This window comes from Heteronotia binoei, chromosome 10, assembly GCF_032191835.1.
Source record: "Heteronotia binoei isolate CCM8104 ecotype False Entrance Well chromosome 10, APGP_CSIRO_Hbin_v1, whole genome shotgun sequence".
Taxonomy (NCBI): domain Eukaryota; kingdom Metazoa; phylum Chordata; class Lepidosauria; order Squamata; family Gekkonidae; genus Heteronotia; species Heteronotia binoei.
Genome location: NC_083232.1, coordinates 104334946 through 104356816, shown reverse-complemented (window position 1 = coordinate 104356816; position 21871 = coordinate 104334946). Strand labels below are relative to the sequence as shown.

Here is a 21871-nt window from a genome sequence, read left to right as displayed (position 1 = left end):
TCCAGTCTTCTCTTTGGCCTTGTCCCCAGGGCCCCTCTTCTGCCCCTCTTCTGCTGTCTGTCACTCATGTCACCCTTGGCCAGTCTCACACAACCTGATCTGAGAGTGGGGTTTTTTTTACAAACCTAACTCACTGCACTGTACCCTGAACCAACAGGTGCCCTGACTTCTTTTTAAAACCCTCCCACCAAAACTTGTTTGTTTTTTTCTTTGGTCCCTAACCTGTCCTTCTTTGGGTTGGGGTAGTAGTGATCTGGTAAAGTTTAGGAAACTAGGTGATTCTGCCTCTACCTGGCTACAGTTTTTAAAAGGCTACCTTGAGATGAAGGCAATCCTTGTTATATCCTCCTAGTGAAATTTCTCCTAACTAGATCCTGGGACAAACCGGAATTCCTTGCAAACTAGAAATCAGGTGTCCCCTATAACTTGAGAGAAGCTGTGGTTTACCCTATGGAAATCTAAGGATGCACCGGCTTTCAGTGGCTGAAAGCAAGATGCACTGCAACCCTCGTCTTTTTAAATGGGAGCCTGATGTGGCCTAGTAGTCATGCTGCCTTTTATGAGAAACCTAAAATCTTTTAAAATCACCCCTATGTGTCCTAGTTGAATTTTGAAAGAAAATAAAGCCCTAAACTGGATTAAATTTTTTTAAAATTTCAAAAAACACAATCCCTAAAAACACCGTTATTAGTGGGGCAGCCTATTTAGTGGCCCTAGGCAAACCGAAAGCAGCCTCAGACTCCAAAAACAACTCTATAAAAACCCCACCCCACCCAGCCCACACACCAACCCTCTCACACCAACCAGAGGTAACTTAAAAAAACCAAAACGTGACAGAAAGAAACTTAACTTTTAAGTTTTAAACCCCACCGCCCCACAAACCCAAAACCAGAAAAAGGGACAACAGGAGAAGGCCAAGAAACTCAACTGTTAAAAAAAGTGGTCTTTTCACCAATAAGAGACCACAGGCCAAATCAGTCAACAATACCCCCCCTAAAACCAGAACAGGAGGATCCAAAACCTGCAACAATAGATCCAAACAGAAGGCCAACAAACACAACTGTTAAAAAAGTGGCCTTTTAAACAATGAAAATTAGGCCAAACAGCGCCCCCCCCCAAGAACCAGAACCAGAAGAGAAAAGGAACAACAGCAACACAACACAGACAGCAGCAACAAATCAAACACCCTCCCACCCCAAACCCAGAACCAGGAAAAGGGACAACAGGAGAAGGCCAAGAAGCTCAACTGTTAAAAAAGTGGCCTTTTCACCAATAAGAAACCTCAGGCCAAATCAGTCAACAACACCCCCCCCCCCCCCTAAAACCAGAACAGGAGGATGCAAAACCTGCAGCAAAAGAGAATAGATCCAAACAGAAGGCCAGCAAACTCAACTGTTAAAAAAGTGGCCTTTTAAACAATTAAAATTAGGCCAAACAGCCCACCCACCCCCCAAGAACCAGAAGAGAAAAGGAACAATAGCAGCACAACACAGCAGCAACAAATCAAACACAGAATCTTTTTAAAACAGTAAAAAACTTAACTTTTAACAATACAGGAACTTTACCAACCCCTCCCCCCCAAAAAAACCCTTCACCCTTACCCCAAGAAATCCAAGCCACCCAAATCAAGAAAAGTAAAAGGACACTGCACTTTTAAAAGTCCTCTCACTAAAGTAAGATACGGGCAAATTGGCAAACCCCCCACCCCAGGCCCCCACTCCCAGCAGAACCCCCTAACCCCAAATAAGCTACCCAGTATTCACCCACCCAAATCTGGATAAGTAAAGGGACTCTGAGTCTTAAAAAGTCCTTTTACTAACTAAAATAAAAACAATAACCCCAAGACTGTCTTACCTTAGTCTTCTCTTCTCCAGGCACTGTCTGGCAGGACAGGCAAGGCTGAGAGAGAGCAGCAGCAGATGAAGCCAAGGGCCAGTGCAGCACAATCTCTCTCTTACACCAACACACACGAACACAACAGCAATGGAAATGGAGTCCAGCCAGGCAGACTCCTTAAAAAGGTTCTCTGACCCTACACAGAGCAGTTTCAAAAAATAGCACTGCTCTGTGATTGGCCAGATAACACTGTTTACTTGGATACCCAAGTAAACAAAAGAACAACAATGTTGCTGATGGCTGGTGGATTAGCCCAGCCATCAGCTACACAACAGCCCTGCAAAGCATACATTTGCAATGCATTTTGCAAATGCATGCTTTGGATTGGCTGCTGGGGCTCCTATTCCCCTCCCTCCCTGATCCCAGGGAGGCTATGGGAGAGGTGGGAAAAGGCTTCCAAAGGCGGAAAGGAAGCAAGCAGCTCCCCTGAGGCTGCAGAAGCCCCTTTCCTGCCTTTTGCATTGAATTCCGTATACTTCCGAATATCTATACGGAAGTATACGAGGAGCCATATACGGCTTCCGTTTAATGGCCTGAAAATGAAATCAGAAGTATACGGTGCCATATACTTCCGAATCAGGGGTGATTCGGTGGTCTATGCAGTTCGGCCGAACTGAATGCACACCCATAGTGTGTATCCCATACACTCCATTACCCGGCACCTATTTTTATGGCAGCTATCCTGGCAGACAGAGCAAATGGCTCTTGCAGTGGAAACCCAGTTGAATTCTTGCTGACAATCTTGTGCATTTTATGGCCCTCTTCCCTGGGAAAGCAAGTTGCTGTTAGACTCCCAGAAACTCCCTGATGAGCTTCAATGCACCTTATATCTCTGTGATCATGACACCTTCCTCTGGCTAAACACCTGCAACAAAGGAGGACCAAAAGCTGACCCCAGATCCCAGTCAGCTGCTCCCTTCTTCTCTCTCCTGCTTAGCTAGAGCTCCCTTTTTTGTAAGAACTGCCTGTTTAATCCTTTTGCTTAATCAGCTGCTAGTCTAGAAGACTGGCTTCCTTGTTTACTTACAAAACTGCAGAATCTGTGAAAAGCTTTTAGGAAATCTTGCATTGATTGTATCTGCATTTCATCCTACCCATCTGCTTGTCGGTACACTAAGAGACTTTCAGAAGGCTGGTGAATCAGGACTTCGCTTTGAAGAGGTCATGCTGATTTGTGCCAATAAGTATTGCTCTCTATTCTTAATTATTATCTTTAACAGTCATTTCCAGTCACGTGCCTGCAGCAACGCGTAGCTTCTTGGCTCCCCCTGCCCCCAGTCCTGGTGATGATCCCACCTCGTTCCTTGCTGGAGTGCTTGGGAGGCTCGATTCCGAACAGCTAGTCCATCCTTTGTGCAAAGTGGAATCCTTCCTGGGGGAGGTGCCTGGTCCTTTCTGCTCTGCCTGGTTTTGGCTTGTGTGCAGGACGCAGCATCACCTCCCCCAGGAGTGAGGAGGCTGAGGGTGGGCATGGGGGAGGGTGCACCTGGGCAAGGCAGCAGAGGTAGGGAGAAGGGTGTGGGGTTTGCCTACTGGAGGTTGAGCAGTGTAGCTTGGGCTCAGTTTTCCCTAGTGTTGTGGGGTGGCAGCAGGCAACAGGAGGATTTGCCCCCCCAGACGTCAGGCTTCCACACCCCTTTGAATCAGGCTTGAGTAGGAACCTTCCCCACACAGTGATGCTTCTAGGGAAGGCAGATCTGCCCAAATCCTTAACTGGGAGACAAAGCACACCTCAACTTTTCCTTATCTTCGTGGAGTAATTAGATTTTCTTTGCATCAGTTGCTTAAATTAATTAAATCTTGCTAATCTCTGACATTTATGTGGCCCAAATTTGCGTGAAGTCCACGCCTATAACTGTAGTGGAAGGCAAGCTCTAAGAAGACGTGTTGGTGGTTTGGCCTTGGGGCACAGCCAGACTGGTGCATTCAGTGGAGGTGTAATGTACCTTGTGCAGTTGCCGATTTTGGACAGCAGTTTTCTGTGATGGCTGTTAGGTCTGCTTCACTGTAAGGGTCTTCAAGAAGCTAAACAGTAAATCTGGCCAAAATCTTAACTAACCAGCTAATGAAAAAGTTAAAGGAGCTTTGGAATTCTCTTCCATCACATGTCAAAATTTGTAGTGCTCAATGAATCACAAAAGCCAATCCCTGGCCAATAATTTTTCTTCTATCATTGCCTTCTGTCATCTGTAAAATAGAGAGAACACACTAGGGATGGACATGAACTACATTTTTGCAGTTCTGTTTGTGGCTCTTTTACTACAAACTGATACATTGGTTCGCAAACTGAACTGGTTTGTGATCCCTGCTTTCTGTTCTCCGCTGCATTTCACGGGGAGCAGAAAGCAGGGATTTAAACAGCTCAGCCATTTAACCCCCTGCTTTCTGCTCCCTACTGCTTTTCACGGCTTGGAACCATTAACAACCCTGTGCTTTGTGCTCTTCACAAACCACCATGAATTGCCTTAAAAATTATGGAAGTTCAAGGTGGCTCTTCACTTCACAAACATTGCTTCTTGAACCGGACAAAATCCATTGTTTCATTCATGAGCCAGTTTGTGCCCATCTCTAAAAGGCACTGTTTATTCCTGAAGAATGTAGAAGTCCAGTGGGTGAGCTGTAAGGAATGGTGGGGGCCCCTCCAGCTTACGGCCTAGTGTTGCTGTCAGTCCAGTCTGGACAAGGTCTGCAGCACTGTAGCACTGCATCTATCCTGGAACGTGGGTTGTCATATACGTCCCGGAGCACTGGTTGCCAAGGATGAAATATACGTGTCCCAAACACAGCCATCTGGGAATGGAGGACTATTTCTTTCTTAGGACACAGAAGAAGTCTGTGAGGTCTTGGGTCAGAGCATGGTATAAGGCTGTGGATGGAGGTGTGCAGCTCCTGTTCTGCTGTGGGGCTTGTCTGCAACGTTCTTTTCTGCCCCCAGCCCAGAAAGAATGAACTCATTATAGACGGAGGAGCAACATTTCTGGAAATGTCGAAGCCATGGGCAAAAAACCCCCAGAAATTGGGTGGGCAGGAGAAATACATGCAAAATTGACTCTGTCAAACCAGAATTATTTTCCTGGTGTAACAACAGAAAACACACAATTTCTAATGAGCACGCAAAACCCTGTTAATTGGCATATTTACAGACTTGACAACTGTAGAAGTTTTCGTTTTCTGCAAGCAACATTGAAAATATATCCAGTGCTGGAACGAGAAAGAGCTGCAGACCACTGTAGGCTCTGCTGCCTTAGCATACATCACTCATTTCAAAAAGGGGGAGGGATCATAGGCGTTCTAGTTAGAGCACCCTCAAATGTCCCAGTTTTTTCATTGGATTTTTAAAGTGAGTCCTGAAGGGGAACTCCTCCGCCACCCCACCCGAAGGAAGCTCAAGATTAGGGGTGGTGCAGAGCTTTTCATCTCTAGTCTCAGGTGTCTGCCCTTCAGTCACTTTCAGGCTGAACTGTTAGAATACGTCATTTGTGGTGCTGCTTTTGGAGTCTCCAGCAGTTTCTGGACAATCCAAGCCACAGTGGCTCTGAGCACATTCCTCTGGTCCTCAAAGATATTTGCTAAGTTCTAGTTTCCCCCAGGTAGTGGTGTGTGGCCCCTTCAGAGCTCCTGATCTCTTGGAAGGACTGCCTTCTTCCTTCCCTGCCCATCTGTCCTCACCCAGGCACCTCCCACCTTCAGAGACTAGCCGGCAACTGCTGTGTCTGGAACTTCTTCCTAATCGTTGGCTGATGCCGTCTTGGTCATTTCCAGGCCAGAGCCTTCATTTGAATTGTGACAGTGTGCGTGGGAAGTTCTTCGGTTTGAGTACTCTGATAAGTGTAGCCCCAGCTGCTGTTCTATGAAGACAAACTCCAAACAAAGCCGTTTCAACAGATATATTTGGGATTAAGGCAATAGAGGTAATTATAGTCAGTCCAATGGTCAGTATACAGATAATCAGTCCAGCCAAGTCAACAGTACAGAATCAGAATCCAGTAGAGCAGTCAACACATACCAGTCCATACATCAATATCGTTATCCAGTCCAACAGAGTAACAGTCTCGATCCAAATATCTCTCCTCTCCTACACACCGTCCTCCTCTCCTATCGACCCACAAGAGACTGAGAGTTTGGCCTCTGTTGTTATAGTGCAGCTAGCCAATCATATGCCTTGATTAGTTAACTAGCTGCGCATGCTACTCACATGTTATTCATTATCCTGTATAGCTGGAGTTACATAACATTGACTCAGCATTTTGGCCCCTTAAAGTGCCCAATGCTGTCAAATTGCCTTGTGATGGATGGTGTCCCCTTCCTCTTGGCTCCGGCTTTTCTGGGGAGGTTTTATTGCTTGTTTGTTTGCAACCTGTCTTTTAAAAGCTGCTGCTGTGGTGGAGATGATGATCCTTTAGGTGTTATTGTGAGTTTCCTTGGATGCAGTAAAAGAGACAGCATAATTGTCTGTTTTCAGCTCTTGAAATCTTGTAAACAGGTTATATTTAAACTGACATCCTGCTCTGTATTACTACTGCAGGTTGATCTTGACAAAAATGTTGAAACTGCCTTGAGGCTGAACTGTGACAATGTTTTCTTTAATTGTACAGAAGAAAATTCACAGAAGCAAACGGAAGACCTTGGAAGTCAATTTACAGAGATTTTCATTAAGCAACAAGAAAATGTTACTCTTCTGTTGACCTATTTAGAAGTGAGTATTTCCTTAGTCTTAGGTCAGAACTGGCAAGATTCTAGGAGGAGACCCATTTTGGCACGACCAGGCAGGATATGGGGGGGGGACGACCTTCCTTCCTTCCTTCCTTCCTTCCTTCCTTCCTTCCTTCCTTCCTTCCTTCCTTCCTTCCTTCCTTCCTTCCTTCCTTCCTTCCTTCCTTCCTTCCTTCCTTCCTTCCTTATTGATGTCCTTCATTTATCCTGAATCCAGAGGGGCCCACTGCATTCTCTCCTGCTGCATTTAGTCCTCATAATAGTTCTGTGAGCTGCACAAGGCTGCAATTGGGCGACTGGCCCAGGGGCACCTGATGACCTTCCTTGGCAGAGAGGGGATTGGAGTCTCCCAGGTCCTTCGCTGTCCCACTGTGGCTCCCTGGGGACAGTCCAGATCCAGGGCTTTTTTGGTCGCAGGAGCTCCTTTGCCTGTTAGGCCACACACCCCTGATGTAGCCAATCTTCCAAGGGCTTCCAGTAGGCCCTGTATTAAGAGTCCTGCTACAAAAGAAGCCGTGTCCAGATCTAATTCTGTTGCATGTGGCTTGTTCAGAAGGACCTTGGTGCAGTGGCCCTCCATGGCTCCTCATGTGCCGCATGGTGGTGTCTTTGCAGGAGTTTGATTTCCACGTCCGGTGGCCTGGAGTGAAGCTTCTGACAGCACTGCTGAAACAGCAGGGCCCCCAGGTGCAGCAGGTCATCCTGGTCAGCCCGATGGGTAAGTGGGGTTCTCTGGGACCTCAGCAGGTTCTCCACAAGCTCATTCAGTTCTCTGAATAGCAGCATCCATTTCAGAAGTTGCTGTTTTAACGGGAGGGGCTATGCAACTCTGGTCTTTGAGCCCGTGTTTCATGAGAGGCTCCTAAGCTGAATCTCAGCCGTCTCCAGCTAAAAAGAAGGCCGCAGAGCTAGATCCTTTGGGGATTCTTGAGCAAGCAGGACGAGCCAGGGCGGCTGGTGGCCTTGGCTGTGTTCTGGGCACATCTCCTGTCATGACTTTCTTTTTCAGGTGTCTCGAGGTTGATGGACCTGCTGGCAGACTCCAGAGAGGTTATACGGAATGATGTAAGTGGGGCATGGGGGCAATCAGGCTTTTACCAGTGGAACTGCTTTTTAACTGCAGGAGCCACCCATTCCTTCCTCTTAAGCAGCTGGACTCTGCTTCCACTGCACGGGTAGAACCTCCCTGACATGCTCCTGTGACAGTCTTTGCCCCTTCCAGGATCCGAAGGGGCCAGACTTAGACCAGCTAATTACTAGACATTATATGCAGCCTTCTATATCAGGTATCAGATGCTTAGAGGAAAAATTTGTTGTTGTTCAGTCGCACAGTCAAGTCTGACTCTTTGCAACCCCATGGACAAAGTCATGCCAGGCCCTCCTGTCTTCCACCATCCTCCAAAGTCTGCTCAAATTCATGTTAGTCACAACAGTAACGCTGTCCAGCCATCTCTTTGCCGTCCCCTTCTTCTTTTGCCTGCTGCCTTTCCCAGCATCAGGATCTTCTCCAGTGAGTGCTCCCTTCTCATTTGGTGGCCAAAGTATTGGAGCAGCATCTGACTTTCCAGGGAACAGTTTGGGTTGATTTCCCTTAGAAAACATCTCAAAGGCATCTATTCTCCTGTGGTCCAGCTCTCACAGCCATACATTACATTACTACTGGGAATACCATCGCTTTGACTACTTGGACTTTTGTTGGTAGGGTGATGTCTCTACCTTTTTATTATACTGCCCAGATTCACCATAGCAGTCCTCCCAAGGAGCAAACATCTATTAATTTCATGGCTACAATCACCATCTGCAGTGATCTTGGACCCCAGAAATGTGAAGTCTGTCACTACTTCCCCTTCTATTTGCCAAGGTGTGATGGGGCCGGATGCCATGATCGTAGTTTTTTTTATGTTGAGTTTCAAGCCTACTGTTGTGCTCTCCTCTTTCACCCTCAACAAGAGGTTCTTTAGGTTCTCCTTCCTTTCTGTCATTAGAGTGGTGTCCTCTGCATATCTGAGGTTGTTGATGTTTTTCCCGGCAATCTTAATTCCGGTTTGTGCTTCATCCAGGCCAGCATTCCGCATGATGTACTCTGCATATAAATTAAATAAGCAGGGTGACAATACACATCCTTAATCCTTTTCCTATTCTAAACCAATCAGTTGTTCCATGTTCCGTTCTGACAGTTGCTTCTTGACCCTTATGCAGGTTTCTCAGGAGACATGTGAGGTGGTCTGGTACTCTCATCTCTTTAAGGACTTGCCACAGTTTATTGTGAGCCACACAATCAAAGGCTTTAGCATAGTCAATGAAGCAGAAATAGACATTTTTCTGATACTCCCGTGCTTTCTCCATAATCCATCGAATGTTGGCAGTTTGATCTCTAGTTCCTCTACCTCTCCGAAACCCAGCTTGAACTTCTGGTAGTTTCCGATCGACATACTGCTGAAGCCTAGCTTGTAGGATCTTTAACATGACCTTGCTGGCATGTGAAATGAGTGCAATGGTGCGATAGTTTGAACATTCCTTGGCATTACCCTTCTTTGGGATTGGAATATAAGAACATAAGAGAAGCCATGTTGGATCAGGCCAACGGCCCATCCAGTCCAACTCTGTGTCACACAGTGGCAAAAATATAAAATACAGAATATAGACTGATCTTCTCCAATCCCGTGGCCACTGTTGCATTTTCCAGATTTGTTGACATAATGTGTGTATCACTTTAACAGCATCATCTTTTAGGACTTTGAAAAGCTCAATTGGGATACCGTCATCTCTGCTCGCTTTGTTGTTAGTAATGCTTTCTAAAGCCCACTTGACTTCACACTCCAGAATGTCTGGCTCAAGGTCAGCAATTTCACTGTCATGGTTGTCAAGTACATTGAGGTCCTTCTTGTACAATTCTTCTGTGTATTCTTGCCACCTCTTCCTGATCTCTTCTGCTTCTGTTAGGTCGCTACCGTTTTTATCCTTTATCATGACCATCTTTGCATGAAACGTTCCCTTGATTTCGCCAATTTTCTTTGTGTTTAAACAATTTATTGGTAGCATATGGTTACAAAACTTAACTATTTCTTAATTTTTTTTTCTCGCATTAACCCATATGACATTTCCATCCCCCCTCCCTCCAATGTTGACTTCCCCGAGGTTATAAATTCAAAATCAATATTAAAGGCACTTCTAACTGCTCAAAGTTCAATGTATATATTTTTACTACTAAAAAATTGTCCAATGTTTCTTTACTTTCCAAGTTTTCTCCATATATCCTTTAAATTTTCTCCACTCCCTTTTGAATATCTCTAAATCATAGTCTCTTAGTGTTCTAGTTAGTTTGTCCATTTCACACCACGATAAAACTTTCATGGTCCAGTCCCATTTCTCCGGTACTTTTTCTTGCTTCCAAAGCTGCGCGTATAATGTCCTAGCAGCTAATAGCAGGTACCAAATTAGAGTCCTGTCTTCTTTTGGAAATTTTTCTAATTGTAATCCAAGTAAAAACATCTCTGCAGTTTTCTTAAAGTCATAGCCCAAAATTTTGGAGATTTCTTGTTGTATCATCTTCCAGAATTCTTTCGCTTTTTCACATGTCCACCACATATGGAAGAAAGAACCTTCATGTTTTTTACATTTCCAACATCTATCCGACATTTTCTTACTTATCTTAGCCAGTTTTTTCGGAGTCATATACCACCTATACATCATCTTAAAACAGTTCTCTTTAATACTTTGACAAGTTGATATCTTCATTGAGTTCTTCCAAAGGTGCTCCCATGCATCCATTTGTATTTCTCTGTTCACATTGATTGCCCATTTGACCATTTGAGACTTTACTACTTCTTCTTCTGTAGACCATTTCAATAATAACTTATATACTTTTGATATCAATTTTTCATTGTCACCTAGCAAGACCCTTTCCAGTTCTGTTTGTTCTCGTCTAATTCCCTCTGATTTTATGTCATTTTCCATCAAGCTTTTAATTTGTTGCATTTGAAACCAATCATAATTGTTATTTAGCTCTTCTGAGGTTTTTAATTCAATTTTGTCTCCTTGAATCTTAAGCAGATGATTATATGACATTTCTCTTTTTTCTTTGGATTCAGCTGTTATTTTTATTACTTCTGCTGGCACTATCCATAGCGGTTTTCTCTCGTCCCCGTATTTCTTGTATTTTATCCAAGTACTTAGTAAAGTATTTCTGACATAGTGGTGAGAGAAAAAACCATCCATTTTATTCTTCCCATAGTACATGTACGCGTGCCAGCCGAATTTATTTCCATGAGCTTCTAACCATAAAGGTTTTTTGTCTAACAGCATTATCCAATCTTTTATCCATGTCAAACAAACTGCATCGTGATACAATCTTAGATCGGGAAGTTGGAAACCTCCTCTCTCTTTGGCATCCGTTAAGATCTTCATCTTTATCCTTGGTTTCTTTCCGGCCCAAATGAAATCAGAAATTTCCCTTTGCCATTTGTTAAATTGTTTTGCATCTTTTACAATCGGGATGGTTTGAAACAGATACATTATCCTTGGCAAAATATTCATTTTAATTGCAGCTATCCTGCCCAGTAAGGACAAGTTAAGCTTGTTCCATTTCATCAAATCTTTGTCCATCTTACACCACAGTTTTTCATAATTGTTTTTAAATAAATCAATGTTCTTCATTGTTATCTCTATTCCAAGGTACTTAACTTTGGTTGTGACTTCACAACCCGTCACCTTTTGTAGTTCTTTTATTTTATTTGGTTGCATGTTTTTACAAAGGAATTTCGATTTCTCCTTATTTATGTATAATCCTGCTAGTTCTCCGTACTCTTTTATCTTAGCTAACAGCAATGGTGACACTTGAATCGGATTCTCCATTATGAACACTATATCATCTGCAAAAGCTTTGTATTTATAAGAGAATCTTCTGATTTTTAGACCTTCTATTTCTTCATCTTTTTGAATTTGTTGTAACAGAATTTCAAGGGTCATTATAAACAACAATGGTGATAACGGGCATCCTTGCCTTGTTCCTTTACTCACTTTCAATTCTTTGGTAAGGTCTGCATTTATACACAGTTTTGCATGCTGATCTGTATATATTGCTCTTGTCATTTTTATAAATTGTTCCCCTAGATTAATTTTTTCCATTACCGCAAACATAAAGTCCCAATTTAAGTTGTCAAAGGCTTTCTCTGCGTCGACAAAAAATAAGGCCGCTTCTTTTTCTGGGTGCTTCTCATAATATTCCACGACATTAACAACAGCTCTTACATTGTCCCTTATTTGTCTTTTAGGAAGAAATCCCGCTTGGTCTTTGTTTATAAAGTTGATCAAGTATTGTTTCAATCGCTCTGCTAAAATTCTTGTCTAGATCTTATAGTCATTATTCAACAATGAGATTGGTCTATAATTTTTTACATTTGTGCTATCTTTATCTTCCTTAGGAATCAAAGAAATTACAGCTTCCCTCCAGGTCTTTGGAATTTTCCCTTCTTCTCTTATCGTATTTAACAACTTCAACAGTTTGGGTGTTAATTCATCCTTAAGAGATTTGTAAAATTTTGATGTAAATCCATCTGGCCCTGGAGCTTTACCCTCTTGCATTGCTTTTATTGCTGCTTCTACTTCAATTTTCTCTATTGGATCATTTAATGTCTTTTTCATATATTCCGTCAAAGGTGCCACCTGGATGTTTCGTAGATACTCTTCCACTTTTTCTTTACTTATGTTCACACCTTTAAATAAATTTGCATAGTATTTAAAGAATTCTCTTTTAATTCCTTCTTGATCCACTATTGTTTTCCCATTTGCCATGATTTTATTTATAGTCTTATTTTCTTTCTTTTTTTTTAGTTGCCAGGCCAAATATTTACCAGGTTGTTTGCACTTTCAAACGATTTCTGTTTCAAATTTTTTAAATTCCATTCTAATTCTTTATTTAGCAAATGTTTAACTTGGGATTGTAATATCGTAATTTCTTTTATTAATTTTTTCTTCCCTGGTCTTTTTTTCAAGTCCTTTTCTTTTTTATTTATTTCATTTTGCAGTGCTGACAGCCTTTCTTCTTTTGCTCTTTTGTCTTTATTATTCAATGTAATTAATATACCCCTCATTACTGCTTTATAAGTGTCCCATACTGTTTGAAATTCCATATCCTCCGTTTCATTTATTTGGAAGAATGCTGCAGTCTCCTTTTTTAAGAATGACACAATGTCTTTATTTTGTAGTAAATCCTCATTAATTCTCCATCTTCTTGATTTCCTTTGCAATTTTGTAGACCAGCATATTGGATTATGGTCCGCCCAAACCTTTAGAAGAATCTCAATTTTTTTTGTTATGAGGCCCAAGCCTTGGGAACCCCATAACATGTCAATTCTGGAAAAAGAATTATGCCTTGCTGAGAAAAATGTATAGTCTCTTACATCAGGGTTGAACTTTCTCCAAATGTCTTCTAGATTTTCCTGTTTAATCAACTCAAAGAAAGAACTGGGTAGCTTCCCTTCTTTATCATTCTTCTTTGAACTTGATCTGTCAAGATTATTTTGTATTGTCCCATTGAAATCACCCATCATCAATACCTGATCATATGTCTTTTCATCCATTTGTCGATTTATGTCTTTAAAAAATTTGTCTTTCGCTCCATTGGGTGCATAAAGTCCTAGTAGTAACGTTTTTTTTCGCCTCTATCGTCACCTCAACAGCAATATATCTTCCTTCTTTATCTTTAAAGATTAATTTTGGCTCAAGTTGTTCTTTGATGTAAAAGACCACCCCTCTTTTCTTTTGCTCTGCTAGTGAAAAAAATTACAACCCCAAATTTCTATTCCACAAAAATTTACTGTCTTTGCGTTGTATATGAACTTCCTGTAAACAAATTATATTACATTTTTGCTTTTTAATCCAATGAAATGTTCTCCTTTTCTGTGGTGAATTTAGTCCGTTTATATTCCAAGATAGTAATTTGTACTCCATTATGATGTTGGTTCTTTATTTTCTTCAAAAAAGCTATGCATCTCTTGTTCACTTCTTATTGTAATCCTCTTGCCATTTTGTTCAAATCCAAGACCCTCCGGTATTATCCATCTATATCTTGTGCCCTCTGCACGTAGCTGGTCAATTAGCCTCTTGTATTTTTTCCTATCACTTGTCTTGGTAGCTCTTTCATTATTTTAACTCTGCTCCCTTCTATTGCCCAGGCTTTTTGGTACCCTTTGCTCAAAATCTTCTCTGCCACCTCTTTTGATCTTAGTCTTATGACAATGTCTCTTGGCAGGCCTTTATTTTTCGCATAAACTGAGTTGACTCTATAGGCACCCTCCAACATACTCTTAAATTTGTCAGGGTCTTCTTCTATGTACTCAGTGATGATATTCACCATATAGCCCTTTAAATCTGCCTCTTCCTTTTCAGGTACCCCTCTCAGATGAACTTGTGATTCCATCAACTTACAATCGTGTATCATGACCTTTTCTTGAAGTTTTAGCAAGGCAGAGGCCTGTGTATCCACTGTCATCTCTACCTCCTTCACTTTATTTTGAGTCTCTTCCTTAAAACCCTCTATCTCTTTCCTAAGATCTCCAACTTCTTTTTTAAAATCTTTTCTCATTGCCAAATGCAATTTGTCCATTGCTTTTAACATTTTTGCCTCCAGAGCATCAAATTGGGACTGCATCTTATCAAATGATTGGGCTCTTGCACATGTTATTCTTTCTACTGACATATAAAAAATCACCAAACCTTAAAAAAATCCCCACATAAAGTTTAGCATCCAGTCCAATAGCTTAGAGCAAGTTCTTTCAGATGAGACTAATTTCGTTTTCCTCCCTTCTTCCTGAGCAAAGATATTGAATTTTAACAATTTTGACAGTTTTTCTCCCTTTTAAAATGGCAATCGTTATTTCTCTATGGTACAGTTCCAGTCCAGAGAGGTCTTTCTTAGTCTTTCTTGGTCTTGGACGCAATTCCTTCCTGGTTCAAAGGTTGGATGTCACAGCTTTTGTAATCCTTATAGGCCCTGAATTATTGTCCAGCCCCTTTTAGTTTCACTTCCTGTTACAGCTTGGTCTAATCTCGTGTCTAAGTCTCGCAGTTTTTTGAGCTACATGAAGAAACCGTAACCACAAAAACCCAAAACAATATGTCTTTTCTTCAAATATCTTTGAAGGCAATTATTTTTGCAGCATTCAATTTTCACAGGCTGAATTCTTCTCCTACTATGCCCCCACTCAGCTCAGTTCATTCAAAGTTCCACAGTTTATGGGCATATATACACGGCAAATCTCTTTTCTTTCTTCTGCGTCACCAGCCACGGACTGCCAACTTTTACTCTTATCTTAAAGTTCTTTTGCTGTTGTTCACTTCCAAAGCCACAGAGCTCAGCTTAACAAGGTAAAAGTTTTTTTTTTCATTCAATTATGCTTTGCCTTCGTCTGTTTATAATCCACTCAGTGTTTAAACTATATTCAAAGTCTCTCAGAGTGAAGATAAAAATGATAAATGTACCTTGTAGATGTTCTCAACTCCCCCGGCTCACGTTTTCTTGCAATTAAAGTCAGTCCGTCTAGAGTGTTTGGATTCCGACAGGCTTGAGTCAAATTAATGACTTTAGAATCACTGCAGATAATGGTTGACAAGTCCCGTACCGCCGGACATCAAGAACTGAAGGAGACAGCTCCCTGACCCCTCCAGTTCGATATCAACAGCTAAAGGGAAAAATAAAACGTCGTCTTGGATTAACCCTTGCCTAGGGTTAATAGGCATAGACCTTTTCAGGGGTCTTTTATACCCTGAACAGTGACAATAAAATCCCCCTCTGTTAGGGAGCTGCAGCCTGTCTTCCAGTCAAACAGGAAGTCCCGATTTCGCCAATTTTCTTGAAGAGATCTCTTGTCCTTCCCATTCTGTTATTTTCATCTGTTGCTTTGCATTGTTCCTTCAGGAAGGTCTCTTTATCTCTCCTTGCTGTTCTCTGGAAATCTGCATTCAGTTGGGTGAATCTTTCCTTTTCACCTTTGCCTTTCACTTTCCTTCTTTCCTTAGTTATTTGTAAAGTATCATCAGACAGCCACTTTGCTTTCCTCCATTTCTTTTTCTTTGGAATGGTGCTGATTGCTGCCTTCTGTACAATGTCATGAACCTCCGTCCATAGTTCTTCAGGCACTCTGTCTATCAACTCTAGTTCCTTAAACCTATTCTTCACCTCCACTGTATATTCATAAGGGATGTGATCAAGGTCAAACCTGAATGGCTTAATGGCTTCACCAGTTTTCTTCAGTTTAAGCCTAAATTTTGCAATGAGTAGCTCATGATCTGAGCCGCAGTCAGCTCCAGGTCTTGTTTTTGGAAAAATTACCTGCTGCTTATTGTTACTTGTTATTGTGGTTTAAACGGGTGAATATGCTGCACTTTGACATAAGCGAGCAAAAAGCTGTTCCACTGACATTAATAGCCTTAGTTCTTATCCTCTGAGGTGGCTTTTTGAAGGTAAATTGGTTTTTTCTGAGGGTTTTTTTAAGCTATAAAACTATTTACAATTTTCCCACCATCTTGTCAGTTTCACTCAGCAATGTTGTGGGGGAGGGGGATTGCCACTCCTGGAACAAGAAAATACACAACCTGAATCCAAATAAATATTTAAAGTAAATTTAAAAAAAGTTATACTAACCAAGTCTCTCTTTGCAGCCTGCACAGGAAATATAGGAATAGTGCACAATTCAGTTTAGAAAGTGAATGTGAAATCCCACAGTTTGTTACAGACTGTGTTAAATTCTTTGCTGCAGGTGCTGCATGTTGCAGATATAGGAACTTGAACTTGTACAGAGGATTGTTTGTGTTGCAGGCACCATCAGTGCCATTTGTTGAGTCCCCAGCCCATTTTAAGAGACTCAACAGCCAGAGGTCTAAGTGAGGTGATCCAGAAATCCTTTTACTGTTTTTTTTTCCTATGTATATTTTTTATTATTCTTATACATTATCCGTTTCTCTACATGGTTTCTGATATCCATTTTACATTTTCCCCCAACCCACCCCCCTTCGTCTATACATCCTTTTCTTCTTCCAGCCAGGGACAAAGGACTTGAAGCTTTCACTGAATGTCCACTCTCCTTTCTTCCTTCGCCCATTTCAGATAGGTCCGCCACTTTTCTTTAATTCTTGATCTTCTTTCTTCCCATGATTCTTCTTGCGACATTATAGCAGCTATATCTGACTGGACAAAATCAAAGAGGTAGTTATGCCAAGTTCTTTCCTTCCATTTACTTTTATCCTTCCATCCTGCCGCTATTACCGCTTTACCCGCTGATATCATTGCTTTTAGTAAATCTTGATTGTTCTTCCCTATTTTTTCATTCCCTAATAAACTCATCTGCATTAGTTCAAAGTTAATTCTCGGCTCTACCTGAAAGAATTTCTTTATCATTCCCACTACCATATCCCATAGTTTCTTGGCCTCAGGACACTCCCACCACATGTGGGAATATCATCCCTTCTCTTTCTTACAGTGCCAACACTTAGGGCTCAACCCAGGAAACATATTGGCTAAAGTAGCCGGAGTTCTATACCATTTGGTGAAAAATTTCAATTCCATTTCTTTAACCTTATGTATCTTAACTTTTTTTAAACCTTCCATTATCTTCTCCCCTGTTCGTTTCGTTATTTGGCCTTCTAAACTCCATGACCGTTGAAGGTAGCTTATTGCTCCTTCGTTGCCTGAATTCATACTCCTGTATAGGATGCCTACTAATCCTTTTTTTGTTTTACCCATTAATTTATAAAACTTTTCCATAGGTTCTTCTTCATTTAAATTACTCTTCTCCACTTCCTTCTTAACTTTAGTATACAATCCTGTAGCCTTAAGCCAGTATTGTATTCCTACGACTTCTTGAAACTCATGTAATGGTTTTAACTTATCTAGTATTAACAAATCTTCTACCCTTCTAAATCCTTTAGCCTTAAGTAGTTCGCTCCACCTATGCTCCTTATCTCCCTCCATCAACATTTCTAATGGCGTCCATCTAGATACCCGATTCAGCCATTTCGGTTGCCATTTCTTCCAAACATTTAGCCCATTTTTCCTTGGTCCCACGTTTAAATTAAGTTCCTTCGCCCCCATGTTCGTAAAGATGCCATGTTTTCCTACCCCATTATTAGCTTCATTCTCAAACCTTATCCATTTCTGATCCCCTTCCTTCTCTATTTCTAATAATGCCTTAAGCTGAAATGCTTCATAATAATTGACTATATCTGGGACTCTCCATCCAAGTTCCGATTTATGATTGTATGCCAATTTTTTTGGGAATCTAAGTTTCTTACTACAATATATCCATTCCCTTATTTTAGTGTTCCAGTTAGTCATTTTTTGCTTATCTAACTCCAATGGTATCATTTGAAAAAGGTACGACAACCTTGGCTTCCAAAACATCGATACACTCTTTATTCTAGTGGTCAGGCTCATTGTCCTTTTCCCCCACTGCTGCATATCCCTCTCTATCTTCTCCCAGATTTTATTATAATTTCCCTCGACTATCCTGTTAATATTTTTATAAATTTCTATCCCTAGATATTTAAATTTCTTAACTCCCATCCCCATATTAGTTATCCTATTAATCTCTTTCCTTTCTTCCAAACCAACATTAAAGTACATTATTTCAGACTTTCCCATATTTATTCTTAAACCTGACACGGCTTCAAAATCCTCTAAAATAATTTTCGTTTCCCTAATGGCTTCTTTCGGGTTAGATATTGTCATGATTATATCATCTGCAAATAAATTGATTTTTATTTCCTCCTTTCCCATTCTACAGCCTTCTATTCTCCCTGAATTCCTGATCCTTTCTGCTAGTTGCCCTATCGCCATTATAAACAGGGATGGGGAAAGTGGACACCCCTGTCTCACACCTCTCTCAATTGGGATCTGATCCGTATGTTCGTTATTTACTCTTACCACTGCTGACCCCTTCCTATAGACCTCTTGAATAGCTTTTAAGAATCGTGGCCCAATCCCACACTTCTTCAGAATTCAGAATCCCACACACTTCAGAATTCATGGGACAGCGTATCAAATGCCTTGTATACATCTAATTTAAGTAAAGCAAGTAAAGTAAAGCAAGTTGCCCAGAATGTTTATGGTACAATACATTAAATATATTCCTTATAGGATGTGCAATATTCCTATTCTTCACAAAACCATATTGATCCTCTTTTATTATATAAGGTAATATGTTCCTTAACCTATTTGCTAAAACTTTAGCGAATATTTTGTAGTCCTGGTTAAGTAGACTTATTGGTCTATATGAACCTACTTCCCAAGGATCTTTCTGGGGTTTTAATATTACGGTTATTTCAGCCATTCTCCAAGAGTCGGGAGCTTTCCCTCCCTTCAATATAGCATTAAACACTTGTTGTAATTCGGGGATCAGTAACTCCTTCATCTCCTTATAAAAATCCGCAGTAAAGCCATCTGGCCCTGGGGATTTACCCACTTTTAAATTGTTCACAACTTCCTCTATTTCTTGAACTGTTATTTCCTTCTCCAAACTCTCTTTATCTATGTCTTCCAACACTTCTCCACTTTCTTCAATATGTTCTGTTATATCCCTCCTAGCTTATAACTCTTTGTAGAATTCTTGAAACACTTGCCTAATTTCTCTCGGGTTCTGCGTGACCTTTCCTTGTCTCTTAATACTTTCCACCTTTTGCTTTTCTTTCCTAGTCTTGAGATAATTAGCCAGTCTCCTAACGGAGTTTATTGAATCTCTTTGAAACTCATTTCTTACCATGGTTTGTTTTTTCCACAATGCCCTCGAATCAATAAAGTCCAATTGTTTCCTAATCTCTTCGATCTTTGTTTTCCTATCAGGGCAGAATCTAATACTTTGACTGCTCTGCAGTGCACCTAATTCCTGGAGTTTCTGTGTCTTGTTAGCATACCATTCTTTTTTTATTTCTTTCTCCTTCATCATACAATGACCTCTTAACACTGCCTTTGCTGCTTCCCACAAGATATTTGTGGCCACTGTTCCCTTATTTTCTCTAAAATATTGTTTTACTTGATTTTCCATATATTGTCTATTTTCTTTTTTTAATAAGACCATACTGTTAAATCTCCAGGTCCTTCTAATTTGCTCATTTTTTGTCACCAGTTCTATATTTAGTGGAGCGTGATCTGAGATCCATATTGGATGGGTTGTTACTTTCCTCAACTCCCAATTATTTGATTTTTTAAGAAATATATAATCTATACAAGAAGCTGTCTTGTGTCTACTTGATAAATGTGTCGGCTTTGGAACCAAGCCTAAGGCCTCATGCACTTCTACCAAATTCCTTTTCCACCTAGCCTCCTTCTCCTTGGTCATATCTATGTTAAAGTCTCCTGCTATAATAACTTCTCCCTCTGAGAATTTCTGAACTTTTTGCATAACTTTATTCAAAAGTCTCCTCTGTCCTGTATTTGGGGCATATATATTTATCAGCGTTATTACTCTATTTTGAAACCTACCTTTGATGAACAAATATCTCCCTTCCCTATCACTAATGAGATCTAGTATCCTAATATCAATCCTTGTGTGTACTAAAATTGCTACTCCTCTCGTCTTAGTTCTACTTCTTGCTTCAGCCAATACTTTCCACCCTGGGTGTTTAATCAACGGTTTAATGTCATCCTTTGCCTTATGTGTTTCCTGTAAATACACTATATTTATATTTTGTTGTTTTGCCATTCTTGTTAATCTATATCTTTTCAGGTCTGAACATTCAGTGAGAGCATTTTCAAAGTTTTAGCCGTAATCATTCACCTCCCCTCCCTTCCCTGGCTGGATAACAAGGTCTATTATGCTTCTCCCCTTTCTCCCTTTCCCCCCCCACACCCTTTCCCCCCACTCTTCCCCATCATCCTCCCTCCCCTCTTCTGGTATAGGGCTCGCTTTTGGGTTGATCTCTCCACCCTCCCTATACCTTTAGGTGGGCACACCTCCCCCCCCCCCTCCTGGATCTTTTATTGTTTCCTTCCTTCATTTAAGACCGTGATATTCCCTCCCTCTTATTTGTGGGGTACTTCCCTTTTTTTTAGAAGTTCCTCCTCCTCCTTAGATGTCTTATAGTCTCGTCCTCTGTCCTTTCTCCTGACGTGTAGAGGGCCCCTCCTCTGGTTCATCTACATTAAGCTCTTCCTTTGGTTGAGTTCTTGTTTCCCCTGGGTCCAGACCCATCTTCTCCAAGAGTTTCTTTGCTTCAGCTGGGTTCCTTGCTGTAGGTCTTTTGCCTTCTTTATAGATTACAATAGTGGCTGGGTAAGCCCATGTAAACAATATCTTGTTCTGAAAGAGTTTATCTGCAAATGGCTTCATTTGTCTATTTTTTCCAGTGTCTCACTGCAAAAGTCTTGTCTCACATATACCCTTTTCCCTTTAAATTCCAGTCCCCTCTTCTTCTTCAAAGCCAAAAAGACTTGCTGCTGCACTTTTTCTCTTGTGAATTTAACTATCACTGGTCTAAGATCTCCTCCTGATCTTCTGGATCTAAGCCTATGAACTCTCTCAACCTGGTCAGCATTAAACATAACCCCTGTTTGCTGTTCTGAAAGACAATTTATTATCCTGTCTTCCAAGTGTCGTGAGTCAATGTCTTCTGAAATACCATGAATGATAAGGTTTGCCCTTCTTGCTCTGTCGGAGAGGCTCTTAATCTGTTCCTTTAAATGAACTATGTCCTTCTTATTTGTTGAAGCTGCCTTATCTGCTTTGTTGGCCAGCTGCCTAATATCTTGCAGTTCCTTGTTTATCTGACTAACTTCATTTTTAATTTCAGCAACAGTCTCCTCTATTTTGTTCTGAGATTGCATCATTAAAGCCTGGAACTGTGCTATTTCTTCGGAAAGCTGTTTCACTGTAGTGGCAGCCATTTTAACGGTGCTAATCACTGCCTCTGTTTCTTATCTGTTTTGCCAAAATACTCCCTTTTTCTCAGTGTTAGCTCTCTTCTGAGCACGCCTTTTACTTCTTCGACTCTCTAGCTTCACTGCCAAATATTATGACCCCAAAAACTTCAATATTTAATCTTTCGGTCCTAATCTCTTTTCTTATCCGGAGAGGGGCGAGCCGAGGCTTCTTCTCTTTAGAGCGTGCGCATTCCACCCCATCCTTTTACTGGTTTACATATCGATATGGGAAGGAAACAATCTCTCTATACCAACAATCTCTCTCTCTGTTCCAGTTTTCCTCAGCCCTCTTTCACAAAACATAACATGTTTGTACAATTTTGATAACAAAGGTGGTCTAGTTGACTGGTC

General features: G+C 41.1%; 1 protein-coding gene across 2 annotated transcripts in view; it reads left to right on the top strand.

Annotated features, from left to right (window-relative positions):
* The window catches only part of USO1 (USO1 vesicle transport factor), a 128435-nt gene that overhangs the window by 58915 nt on the left and 47649 nt on the right, over positions 1-21871 (top strand). For both annotated transcript variants that reach the window (XM_060247866.1, XM_060247865.1), the window contains exons 5-7: positions 6492-6592; positions 7225-7327; positions 7619-7674. In XM_060247866.1, the coding sequence (XP_060103849.1) occupies positions 6492-6592; positions 7225-7327; positions 7619-7674 (260 nt within the window). The remainder of the gene's footprint in view (positions 1-6491; positions 6593-7224; positions 7328-7618; positions 7675-21871) is intronic.